General features: G+C 39.2%; 1 protein-coding gene across 1 annotated transcript; it reads right to left on the bottom strand.

Annotated features, from left to right (window-relative positions):
- Nucleotides 1–8,917: 8,917 nt before the first annotated feature.
- Nucleotides 8,918–13,727, bottom strand: LOC109478813 (glutathione peroxidase 2-like). The gene is made up of 3 exons (XM_019780624.1): nt 13,591–13,727; nt 11,433–11,662; nt 8,918–10,512 (listed from the first exon to the last, which is right to left on the bottom strand). Exons 2-3 carry the CDS (start codon nt 11,658–11,660, stop codon nt 10,165–10,167), a joined length of 576 nt encoding a protein of 191 aa, XP_019636183.1. The 5' UTR covers nt 11,661–11,662; nt 13,591–13,727; the 3' UTR covers nt 8,918–10,164.
- Nucleotides 13,728–13,730: the final 3 nt, after the last annotated feature.

The raw sequence follows: 13,730 nt of genomic DNA, 5'->3' as shown, positions 1-13,730 counted from the left end.
ATGTACATCTATTCAAGCATATGAATTGTTCAATTTTATTGTATTATTAGCTTTTATGTTCATTCGGCATTGCCTGGAGATTCTTTTTTGTATGACACTTAATTATTCTTTCACACAAAGGCTACACATCTTTGTAGTCCTGAGAGTCAGCTGTAACATGTTATGGAAATATTCTTTGGCATCACACTAAGTATCTTATGATATTCAGTTGTGTCCTGATGTTCCTGTGGTGACTGGGAGAAACCTGTGATGATGTCCATCAGCTCCTGTACAAACCAGACCAGATGAAGGCAGTGAAGAATATAAACATGAAACATGTACAGGTAAATATGTATTTCATAACATGTCCTAATTTCAGCAAGGGTGCAAGTATAGACAGCCAACATACATAGCATTTTCACTGGTTTTCTTTGTTGTGAATATTATGAGGATGACTTTCAGACTTTCAGTCCTACTTTGTCAATTGCTGTTTTCAATACACTGACTACTGTTTCTCTGTCTTCAAGATGTGAACTCTGAAGACCGGAATGATCGGGAGGAACAACCAGACTTTTATCGGCCGAGCTGTGTGAAAGAAGATGGGGAGGTGTGAGTATGGTTTCTTTGTTAACACGAGACAACACTCCACATGCCCTCAGGTGCACTCGCATTTCTCTCTATCTCTTTTGCCCAGTTCTCTACTCTGAGGGTCCATTAAATGTTTATCGTAGCCAAATTCCACGACAAGTATCCTGAAAAATCCTTTGGATTGCGTAGTTGAATAGGCCTAATTGCCCCCAAATTTTCCCACCAAAAAAACTATCTTAGCCGGCTGCTTTAATTCTGTGTTGCTGAAAAAAGTTCTTTGTATTGTGTACAGTTGAATGTGCCAATTTTACCAAAATTCTCCAAACATGTAGTTGATTGAAGTTTTTGCACCAAACAACTTAATATCTTAGCCAGCCGCCTAAATTCCCCAGCCCCTTGGCCCAAAATTGTTGCGGTTGGACCTTTACACTTAAAATCTCCAAAAACGTTTTCCTGCCGCTTTAATTCCCAAGTATCTTAGCCGGCCCCTTTCATTCTTTTGTATTGTGTAGTTGAATATGTCAAATTGCCACAAAATCGTCGCTTTGGACCTTACACTTAAATCTTCCGAACACATAGTTGAGTGAAATCTTCCTGCCAAACAACTTAACTAAATATCTTAACCACCCGCTGTAATTCCCCAACTCGTTGCAACAAAATAGCCCCTTGGACCTTCACACATAAAAGTCAAATTTTTCTGCCCAAAAACTTGCTTGCTGCTTTAATGCCTAGTATCCATTAGACAGTGGAATGTGCGAAATTGCCCCCAAATTGTTGTTTGGACCTTTTATACTGTTCCCACCAAAACTAATGGGGACTCTCACCTGGTTAATTAATTGGATTAAATTTTCCCGCCAAAAAACTTAGTATATACAGCACTCTAACCTTGAACTTGTGCCCCCCCTCCCCACTCTTCCTACCTCCACAACTCACACAGTATGTTAGTTACACAGTTCCAACACTTTGGACTTCTTTGGATATGTAACTTCTCCGAACCTGTAGTCACCACACTCTGCTATCTAAACACTTGTTCGAGTGCAGTGTTTCTGCCACAAGACTCTAGAATAATGTCTTGCTCTCCTGGTCAGTCAATTGCACTGGTATACTGATGTTTCGAAGCATCAATGTCTCCGGAAAGACATCCCACGGGGAGTACACTTAGTGCCTTGACCAACCAGGAGAGCGAGACATTATTCTAGAGTCTTGTGGCAGAAACACTGCACTCGAACAAGTGTTTAGATAGCAGAGTGTGGTGACTACAGGTTCGGAGAAGTTACATATCCAAAGAAGTGGAACTGTGTAACTAACATACTGTGTGAGTTGTGGAGGTAGGAAGAGTGGGGAGGGGGGCACAAGTTCAAGGTTAGAGCGCTGTATATACTAAGTTTTTTGGCGGGAAAATTTAATCCAATTAATCAGCCAGGTGAGGGTCACAATCATTCTGATTTTTGGCGGGAAAACTGACCCAAAAACAAATTGTAGGGGAGGGGGAAATTTGACTTGACTTTTAATGTTTAAAGCAAATCTAAAGCAAATTTGCGGGCAATCTGGCATTCAACAACAAGAGGAATTTTGTGAGGGCAATTTTTTGCCTGGAAAATTTAAAGTTTGGGGAGGTTGGACTGATGAGTGTTTGGGAGTTTGTTGGAAAAGTTTGACATACTTACATGTGAGTGACATACAGAAAGAGAGGAATTGTGTTTTGTCATGCAGTGATAGAAACCAGGGGTGCCAGAGTATACAGTGCAATTTTACTAGTGACATAGAATCACGTGACTTTGACCCTGCTTTCGTTGAGCTTCAAGATGGCGAACGCCGCTGACTCACATATTTCTGTCTTTTTTCGAGCAAATTCAAAATGATCCCTGTGTAGTAACATGCCCTGTTTCTTAATCTACGAAAACGGTCCAAATTTGCTCAGAAAACACAAATATGTGAGTCAGCAGCGTCCCTGGAAAGCCGGGCCCAGTTACGTCATGTTACGTCATTCAACGTCATTAGTAAACTTGCACTGTATTCCGTAAAATTGCACTGTACACTCTGGCACCCCTGGAAACTGTCATTGACAAACTTTGTTATCACTGTTAACATATTCATGTAGCAATTCAACTCTCCTGTTCCAAAATCCAGGCCAAGCATACTCAAGCTCATGAAATAAAGTCTGTCAGCATAACACATCACTGTCAAACTTTACTAGATCAACACGAGACGACCCTCTGAGTTTTCCAACAGGAGGTTAGTATTGCTACAAGTCCAGAAACAGTGATAACAAAGTCTGGGTCTACATGATTTAAAAAGGAATCAGCGAAACAAAACTACACCCATTATTTCCTCAAAGATTATTCACACAAAAAAAGTTCTTTCTCTACATTCACTTTCTAACAATATCTCATTTACAACTGCCCTTAAAAAGTTAAATACTAGTACTGACTCGTCATACTGAAACTGTTCCTAGCTATCTACCTAAACCTCAGTCTGTATTTAAACTTAATTACTGACTACAATTTAGTTACAAAGCCTTAAAGTTTACATAACATCTCACTGCAACTGTCTGCCGGCCTGCATGGAGGGTAGTGATTATGAACTACGTTAAACTCTCAGCGCTGATAAAGACTTTACGATTTGCGGCTAATGTCCTATTACCAATTACCTTGATTTTTGCGGAGGCTGCCTATGAATTATGAAGTCTAAAAAGGCCTGATTACACCTTACGAAAAAAGGCATGCAGGGCCTCCTGTCTATTATCTGTATGTTACATATACTACCTGACTGTTAAATAACAAAGTCATTTGAGAGCATATGTTGGTATTAATGTTTCTGTATGTGATTTTTTACAGACACCATGTAGGGAAAAACATCCAGCTATTCTCGTGGCTGTATGACTGCTTATCATAAAGACCCTGGCAACTTTACCTCACTCTCAGTATAACTATCTACAGTACTGTCAAGTTATACTACGTACCTAAACTGTCTGTGACAATGTCGACTACGTACATTTAAAGTAGAAATCAACTTCAGAGTATACAAGCCTTGTGAAAAGAATAGCTGTATTTTTGTTTCGCTGATTCCTGAACTCAATTCCTCCCTTTCAAACATGACACACAGCTTACCTGTAGTACATTTCACTATACAGAAAGAAAGCACAACATTGCCTTTTCCATTTTCTGTAAAGCAATGGCACATATTTCCAACAATCATAATGCGACCAAAGTATTTTCCCTGAAATCCACTCCATCACGGACAACATTGTACTTAGAATGATATCACTCAATGACATGTTTTTGTAAAAATCACTTTCATATTAAACAATCTTGATTGTACTTAGAATCAGGCATATTTGACGAGAGATGAACTCAGGTTGACAAATCAGGTTGTATATGGAAAATCATATCAGGGTCACAATTTTTTCCTAAGAATATAGTACTGCATCATTTCTGACATATTCAAAGGACTTTTGAATTTTTCACTTGCAGAAAACCTTTTCCTCTTGCATGTTAATTCTGGAATTTCAATACCATTTAATAAACCTCACATTTCTTTTATGTCATATGTGCCAAAGTGTATTATTTTTTAAAAAGAATATCATCATAGTCAAAAAGTGATGTGAATATTTATGAATATGTATGAAGGACAATTTTCATTTCAGAAATGGTTTTTAAAGAGAATGGATGTGGATCAAGATGAAGAGGATATCAGGAAAAACAGTTTCATCACAAATGCTTTTGAAAATATATTCCGCTATACAGAGTGAAGCAACAGACAATATTACAAGTGCTCTCCTCAATAGGGAAATGTACTGTGTTTTCTGGCATAAATGCAAACAAATATTAGTCACAACCTTAAACTAGATATTAGTATAAGAAATGTGAACTCTTTCAGAAATGACAACAAATAGCAATGGGAGGGTTTGGAACTAATATCATGGAGGTAAAAAAATCTCCATGCAAACGTTAATATTCAGAGGATCGCAAACATGCCCTTAATTCCCAACATTTTTTTGTTGTCATTTCTAAGGGTCTGCACGGGGGGTCCCGATTACTATATTCTGCAGCGCAGCGCAGCGCGGCCACAATTTACACTTCCTTTCTGCATACTGGATGAGTAACACGTAGATTGCCATCTTTAAATCAGAGTCAAATTATGCAAACTTGAAATGGCAACGCGCAAATTCTGTTAAGCAACTGATCATCAACGACCCTGTATTACACTTCATGGGATGTTTCACGCTACTGGTAATGCACAGATTATGTTCAAAAGAATAGCCCAGCTAATGGAATTGTGCAAAATTCAAACGGCAAATTACGCTTTGCGACATGCAGACCCTCATTTTTGAAAGAGTTCTAAGAATAAAAGCCAACTCACAGTCAAGTCCGATGTTCTCTTGTCTTGATAGGTGACCGTGAGGTCCCTAAGTAGCACTGGCGGATCCTCCTGGAATTACAGGTACACAAGACAGCTGACAGATCCTCCAGGAATACACAGGATAGCACACGGGTCCCACATGGTCAGGTATACAGTATCAGCTTCCCAAATCTATGGGTATAAAAGAAAAATTATGGAATCAAAATTACAAGTCAACTTTACATACACAAACAATATTCACCGAGCATGCATGCCATCAGACAAGATACACCATACATCGTGATATTCACAACATTTATTAATGTTTAAAAACCTGCTTTGGGTTGGGTTGGGGACAAGAGAAGTGATCTTTTGTTAGCAGGTGAACTAATGGCACAGCAACAAGTGAACACTCACATAAAATACATCTCAGGTAAGATATCACATCATAGAATATCATCATTATGGAATATCATGAACAAGCAACAATCACATGAAATACACCAAAACAGCTGGCAACAAGTTGACACCTACAAAATCTAAGCTAGCTACAGAAAAAATTAATGACACATGAAATGCAATTTCAAGCATCAGATCAACAAATTTTCAAACACATCACATACTTAAAGAATATTATGAGAGAAGTGAACATGTTTTACAAATAGAACAGAATCATCAGAACATTCATGAAATGCTAATCCGTGAGGGAAGAAGACAAGTGGTTAAAAGAGCATCACAATGTACATTCAATGACAAACATGAAACCAGTTCCACAAATGTGAAAGATGTGCAATAACTCATACCATACAACAATGGATATAACAGCCAAAATGCTAATTGCAAGTAAACACAACACTCCCTGATTCCATTATGGCGCAGTGTATACATCTTATCATCAACATTCACATACGCACAGGCAGACATAATATAATAAGTCTTGTAATAATCATGATGCCATTATGATTCTGAATATACATGTACATACAGGACATACAACTTCAGTCAAATGCATTATAAACTAGAAAGGCCGACATTTGCTTTGGAGCAAATACAGCAATGGCTTCACCACATTTTACGACATGGCAGGGAAAGAATGAGAAACACAAGGGAAAACAATGCTTTACATTGATATAACTATAGTATGAAGTAACATACAACTAAGACTACAACAGTTGGATAGCTATTCCCTACATTATTGGTTAGGATTTTTAATTGCATAATGCAAACTGTTGATTTTCAAGAAAAAAAGAAGTGTTCATGCCCCGCATTCCAATGCTGGAGCAGGAAAGCTTGAAATACCTACCAAAACACTTGAATACAGACATACTGTCAGTATGGAATGGATCTGAGCAGGTATTAATTAAGTTAAGCCTGTTAAATTCCAACAGCCAATCAGCAAGGAGAATAGAGGAAAGCTGCATGCCTATTGGTTGATGCCCTGCATTCCATTGTGATGAGTCATGCCCAAATGTGGTAACACTGCACACTAACTCAGTAATACATTTGCTATAACACAGCCAAAAAACTCAAATAAAACCATTCTAAAAGCCTGTATCACAAAAATTTAAAAAACGCCTAGGGGTATTTGCCCACTGTACCTCCATACCAAATTTCAGGACCTTAGGCCCTAAAATGAAGAAGCTGAATCCATTTAAAAAATGGCAGGAGAAGGAGAAGGAGAAGGAGGAGAAGAAACATCAGAAAAAGCAATATGGGTTCACCACCACTTCGTGGTGTGGTGAACCCATAAAAAGACTTCAATACACCGAACAATGTAGTCCCAGACACTATTAATACACATGACCATGTTAATACACAAAAATGTTCGCAATATAAAGACCAACTGCAACGTGTGAAAGGCAACGTGATGTGTACATATACATACAGACTTAACAACGTTATATTGTAATCATCATTCTTTTCATCAATACAGCACTCATGGAAATAGAACACATGCATTAAGACACAACTTCAATAAAGACTTCTTTTCTAAAAACGTAAGAATTGTGTGACCCGGTGCCTTCGTGTTTAGCTTACCTGGCTTTTGGCCTTACCCTTAAATGTACGTCGGCCAAGATAGAATATATTTTTCCTTATGGACACAGGCATTCATTGCTGCACCTGGAACACAGTAAGAACAACTGAGTTGCACAGCAAACACGACGCGCTAAGCGCAAATTTGTTAAGACTAAGCGCGAATTTAAAAATTGGCATTTGGCTTCACTAATACTAAGCGTCGGCAATTTGGCGGTTAACGTTCTAAGCTGTAAGCGTGGCGAATTTTGTCCTATTATATAAAGCGTGACCTTGGCGCTTAACTTCCAAAGCGCTTAGCACGAACTTAGTTTGGCGCTAGAGAGTCCTAAGCACGAAGTTAACGATTAGCCCCCTATCCGAATTTTGCGCTTAATCAAATTGGCGCTTCAATTGGCGCTTAGCCTCCTACTTAGGGCTTAGCTTCCTATTATTGATTCTTTATTGACACAACAAAAAATTAAAGTGCCCATTTGCGCAGCTTGTCCTAAGCACCAATTTAAGGTTTTCACGGAACTTTAATTTAGGGTTTTGACCCTTTTTAAAGGTGTGGATCCTACTTCAAGGTTTCGACCCTAATTTGGGTCGTTTAATAGCCCATATTTGTTTTTTTAACCCTGGTATAGGCTTTTGACACACGGTGCGTGTTGTAAATAAGAACCTGGGGTACCCGAAATGCCGATAAAAATATTCGGCTCACGCCGCTTAAAAATATCGGTGTGAGGTTGACAGTCTTCAACTCTTGTTGATAAATAAATAGATTGAGATATCGTTATTATTCAATGACAGGTACAACCATGATATGTTGTTGATCATTTGAGCATTATCAATTCAACCCCGACAATGCTGTTTATGATGTTTTGAAAGCCGAAGACTCCCGATCGCGAGTACATTCATTGGACCATACAGCAGCGCCCCCAGCGGTTGATTAGGTAAGTGCAGTATTAAACGCTGTTTAACACAACCACAAATTATTTTCGAAATTTCAGGGTTTTGCTTCATTTTCCTTCCACGAGGTTTTCCTACAATATTCCAGAGACTATCCGAGACAATATGAAGTACAACTTACCACCCGAAGCGGACGTTGCGCGTCTTTCTAGACAGATTTTTCCAGAGCGTTCTTCCCTTCCTTGCACACTCCATCTTGGAACGGCGTGTTTCACGCACAGGCATGTACCACCTGTTAATCATGAGAAAAATTTGAATATGGTAATCAAGCCGATATTAGATTAACAAGTAGCCAATGGGCAAGCACCAAATTTAATTGTTTTGATCACCATTCAACTTAAGGAAACTAAGGAGGGACATTGACATTACCTGAGGAATTGATCTTTGTTTGCACCATTGAACATTAAACGTTATCTTCTACATTACAGTTCCATCTTTTTATAGCAAATTTGTTCAACTTTCCCAACTACTTAGTACTTAGATTTGACAATGAACATAACTTTTTTGCCTTCCTTTTTTTTGCAGTTTTGTGATGCCCAGATGTTACCCATATAATCTTATCAGTGTGGACGTGGCCTTTCTCTATTTATCCTACTGCTGTATGGCTTTAGTATCTTTCCAGTTGGTTTTTAATAGTTAAAAGTCACCAAAGCAAATAGAAAACAAAGCTGCTTAAGTAACTTACATTAAAGGACAAACAATTATTCATTCCCAACATAATTTTTAAACCTGACATTTTGAAGTTTGTCCAATGGTTGTTTGCGAAATAATATGTTTCGCCTGGCTGTATACTTGGGGGGTCACCAGAATATTGATGCCATATATTGAAGTTGCCAATACAATCCCTCTTTGAGATTCAGAAGAAAAGTATCTTCAGAACCAGAACAATTGCTTCTGCTCATGAGACTGCCTTTAAAGATGAATCTAACCTGATGCACTGGAGTCCTCTGTTTTTAAAGGTGACATATACATATACATGTAATCATATATCACTAATTTTGAAAGAAATGTCAGTCAAGACAAGAGATAAGTGACATGTGCCATTTATTCTGTTTGAAAAACACCTAGTAGGCTACTTATGTTGTAGTGACAAACCTGGTTTTAGTATGTAAAAGTGTAGTTCTGTAAGTGCAAAATACTTTCTCAGAGAATCACAAAATAGCCTCACATCTGTGTATTACTATCAAATCAACATCCTAATAGCAGAACAAATGCAACAAATCTTTCAAATCATTCTGTCACTGATTTTCCAACTGCAGTTCTCCACCATTCTGGGTATTGAACAAGTTTTATTAAGTGTAATAACGTTACCAAGTACTGTTGACCTTTCTGAACTTGAAGTTATTGCTTTTTTCTTATTTCTTATCTTACACAATGCCATAGGTCTTCTTTCATTGGAGAGGGGCAAAACTTAAGAATGTGGTTTACAAATTCCTTCTTTGTGAAACTGAGTAAATAAGCAGATATCACTACTTTTTCCTACACCAAAACCTGATATAAATGAACACACATGTTAAGTTTAAAATGTAGTTGACAATGGAGGGCAGCCATCTTTGACAGCGATCTAGCGTGAAGCCAAACTGTTACAGAAATGGTTCCAGCTCAGCCAGCTGTCGCTTTACGGCTGAACCTTCATGAGCGTAACTGGTCGGCGCTGCTACGGCGCTGGCAAAGATGTCGCACTTGTTTTGCAACATTGTATCAATGTATTGTAACGTTACCTCAAAACAATGCTTATCTTGATATGCTATCTCCTCGTGTATACATGTAGCTGCCTTGTCATGCTTATACAGAGGTTGTACATGATTTTGTTACCATTTCCAAACAAAAGTGACCATGTGGGAGTTCTTTGTACTCTTCAAAAGTCTAATACTTTTTTATCTAATCTTTTCTAATGGAATGTCTATGTTCACTAAAACTTCAAAATCTATATAGTGAAAGTCATCTACATGACAGATACCGGTACTGCTAAGTACACTGATCTTTACTGCACAGTAAAATTGGGAACATGATATATGTCAGAATCTCACTGCTGTTGTGAAATGAAACTGTCCAACTTTCTCTGTTTTCTGAAAATTGTTGTGTAAAATAGAGTTTGAAATATAAAATACCTCTTTTGAATTTCATTTTACAAATGGACATGGCTGTGTTTTAGACAGTTGTAAGTAAATCTGCAATATTTCTTAATATGCAAATCAAGTACAGATACAAAATTGCTAAACAAGGCAACTGCCTTCCAAAGTACATCTGGTAGGAGCCTTCCCATTGGCCAGCCTACTTCATCAGCGCTTCTATATCCTTCTTGATGTCGATGGTCTGGAAGTAGCGGCTGAATCGCTTGATTGGCTGCCCGTCTGGACCAATCAGGAACTTCTCGAAGTTCCAGGCGATGTCTGTACGCGTGACCGGGCTCCAGATGACGCACTTTGGATCCTTCATGATGAGAAACGCGTTCTCAGAGTCGGCGGGGATGGGGAGCTTCTCGCGTAGGTAGGCAAAGACGGGATCAGCCTCGGATCCGTTGACTTGGACCTTAGAGAACATGTCGAACTTGGGCTCGAAACCGTTTCCAGGTCGGACATACTTCAGGGAATTCAGGATCTCGTCATTGGTGGCATTTTCCTGAAAAAATTATAAGATACAGTAACAGTTTTGTTCACGATCCATAAATTTAAAAATGTTTTCATTATGTTCCTAACTTCCTATACAACCATTTTAAACCTCCCAATTGATACAAATGATTTGATTAAACACTGAAAAAGAGTTCTGGTCTGGTGTAGCATAGAGAGGGTCTTCACTAAACAAGTTCCAACTCCTGACTCTTACTTAAAGGTGCTTTATTAGGCCTAATTGATCACACATGTTCTCCTCTTCACTAGCCTTGTTTTATACCCCCAAACTGGCATTATAATACATTTTACTACCGAGTAAGCTCAACTGATCTTGTATGTAATGTCAAACATATAAATGGCTGTGTGGGAGGAGGGCAAACTAGCAACCATAGAATGATAAAAGTTAATTGATGCACTTTGTCCGACCACTTCTGACAAATGCTGGCACTCACATGTACTCTAGGCTACAAAACATACACAATGTAATAGATAGAACCATAAAATAGCAAGATTGTTAAGTGAGTTAAGTGCTACACTTTATGTACTCACAATATGTGAGTGAATATTCTACAGATTCTCATTTGAAATGTCCGCACACCATTTCATTATAAAAAGGTAGTAAGATTTTAAATGAGTAACTCATTAGGCCAGGTTGATTTGATAATATGGATGACATCCTCTGGGAACCCTGAAACTGATGGGAGCGCGCGAACAAAAGGAAGTTTGGCAAAAAAAAAGTTGCCTTCATTATGAAATCTACGTGGTCATGAAGGTTGAGCAAATGACTAGAACACACAGAGCATGGTATGGCGAATAATAGACTCTTCATTTTCATTTCTTCACATTTTCTTCTTTTCGTTTGGAATTGATTTTAGCATTCTACAACGTTTGTATTGTTCTCCAATGATGCTGGTTGGTCCATGAGCTGACCTGATGCCCGAACTGGTTGCAGGGAAACCCCAGGATAGCGAGCTTGTCCCCAAACATGGCGGCCAGCTCGTTCAACTGGGTGAAGTCCCGCACCGTCGTGCCTCAGAGAGACGCCACGTTCTCCACCAGAACCACCTTCCCCTGGTACCGGCTGAAGTTCACCGTCTCCCCCGACAGAGCCTTCGCCGAGAGCTCGAAAAACGACTTGACGGCAGTTGAAGCTGCCATGTCTGTGTGGGAAAATGAAACACTGTAAAACAGAATAGCAGAATGTACCTGCTTGTAAAATCAATACATATGTAAACAGTTCTTAGCTTATTAAAAATTTATCTACGTTGCTAGTAACAAAATGCAATAATGTATTTATTTATTTATTTATTGAAATTGCGACGAATACAATACAATGTGGACACAAGGCAGCTAATCAGCTGATGGCGTGACCACATACATAGAATATACATACATACATACAATATACATGTCAAACAGCAAATACAATTGAATAACAAGAAAGAGCTAAGAATCATGTACATCTATATACAAAAATAGCTAAGATTAGAAAGGTGCTAAGGCATGTAAATACCATAAAAAACTAGAACTTAGTACAATATGGAAAAGCAGAGGATCAGCTGGAAGTAAATCTTTTTGTAGATGTTATAAACGTGTGAAGTGCATCTGAAAGTTGCTTATTGATAGTAGGGTCATGGTCTGGTGAACCTTGAAGTAGGAGGGAAACGGTGGGACGTTGTTGGACAAGTCGTTCAACAGCTGCAGTAAGTCTGCTGCGATGGTCAGAGTATAGGGGGCAGTGTAATAAGTAGTGCTGGACTGTTTCAGAAGAAGAACCGCAGACACATGCTTTGCCCTTGATCTTCATCTTGTATAGTGTACTGTTCAGTTGGCACCAGCCCACGCGTAACCTGGTAGTGCGTATGTTGTTCGGCCTTGAGCCTAGAGTACGGTACATCTGATGATGCCTCGTGGTCAACAGGTGCTTTTTACTCGCTCTCTTGAAAGCAGCAAGGTTGCTGGCGTCTCTGACTGTCTGGGGTAGCTGGTTCCAAAGTGAAGATGTATGTGGAATAAAGCTGGTTTACACGTATACAACTACGCAACAATACTCACCTTTGTGTCCCTTGCTGTCGGACTCAGGTTTATAAATGCAATAATGGGATTACAATATGCTGTTTTAGGATTAACAGGATGTCTTTCCACTACTGCTACAATTTAGGACAAACAAGGACATTATCCTTGGTACAAACAAAATGGTAACCTTCATGTCACAGAAATAGTTTATATTATCTAACAAATACACATTGAATATCTCTGCTCAAGGAAACTTCTTGCTCTGTTGAGTGATTTAGTATTATGACCCCAAATGCACTCCTGCATTCGTGCCTAGCTAATCATAAATAATGATTGAGGTGTACTGTACATGGCTTTTCAATTGCACACCGTGTACAATGGAAAAGCCATGGGGGCTCCATTTAGAAACGCATTTTCTTCAGGCCTAGGTAGGAGGAGACAACCGCAAGTCCCAGGAGGCAACTTAAATACAATAATGGGGGATTAGCGCCTAATCGTCCGTGGTGATTAATCTACAACTGCAAGCAGATGTTGGGCGGAAGTCCAGGTAATCGTTTCCTGACTTCCAGGAATTCTCTGACTGCCCTGTAATCTGAGCATACAAAAAACGGTACGATTTTCCACACCCAGCGTCTGCTTGTGGATTCCATGGTGATCAGGGAACTACGTGATCAGCTACATGTCGTGCCAGCAGTGTACTAGCAATACCATAAATGCACATGTGCCTCCTGGGTGATTAGGTCATTAAACTAACGCGGTTGATACATGTAGATCTCGTGACATGTTTTGTTTTCAACATCCAGTCTCTTTTAAAATCTATGACAGTCGAGCCCAAACGCCCGACGTTTGGTAAAATGGATTTCTAAAGCTCAGTCTTGCTAGCTAGGTAAACAATGACACAGCAAAAAGATAAATTCCGAGAAACTCATAGCTAGACAGTCATGTGCACCCTTAAGAGTAGACGCCAGTAGACGGAAGTTACACACACGTGCAACAAGTGAATCTCTAAAACAGACGCTCAAATTGCCGAACTACTTTATCTTAACGACATTTACGTTTATTTGAACGTTACCTGAACCCAGATGCCTCGCCTTCACCGCCGATCAGCCCGCCTTTTCTGACTTTATCGTCCGTATAAATCAGAGACTGGCACAAAATGCGGCTCCACCCGCAGAATAATAAATCGTGAGGTCAGCTGATGACCTCTTAGCC

Source organism: Branchiostoma belcheri, unplaced genomic scaffold, assembly GCF_001625305.1.
Source record: "Branchiostoma belcheri isolate BF01 breed outbred unplaced genomic scaffold, Haploidv18h27 scaffold45, whole genome shotgun sequence".
Classification (NCBI taxonomy): domain Eukaryota; kingdom Metazoa; phylum Chordata; class Leptocardii; order Amphioxiformes; family Branchiostomatidae; genus Branchiostoma; species Branchiostoma belcheri.
The sequence above is the reverse complement of the archived record's forward strand: the minus strand, read 5'-3'. Positions and strand labels throughout refer to the sequence as shown.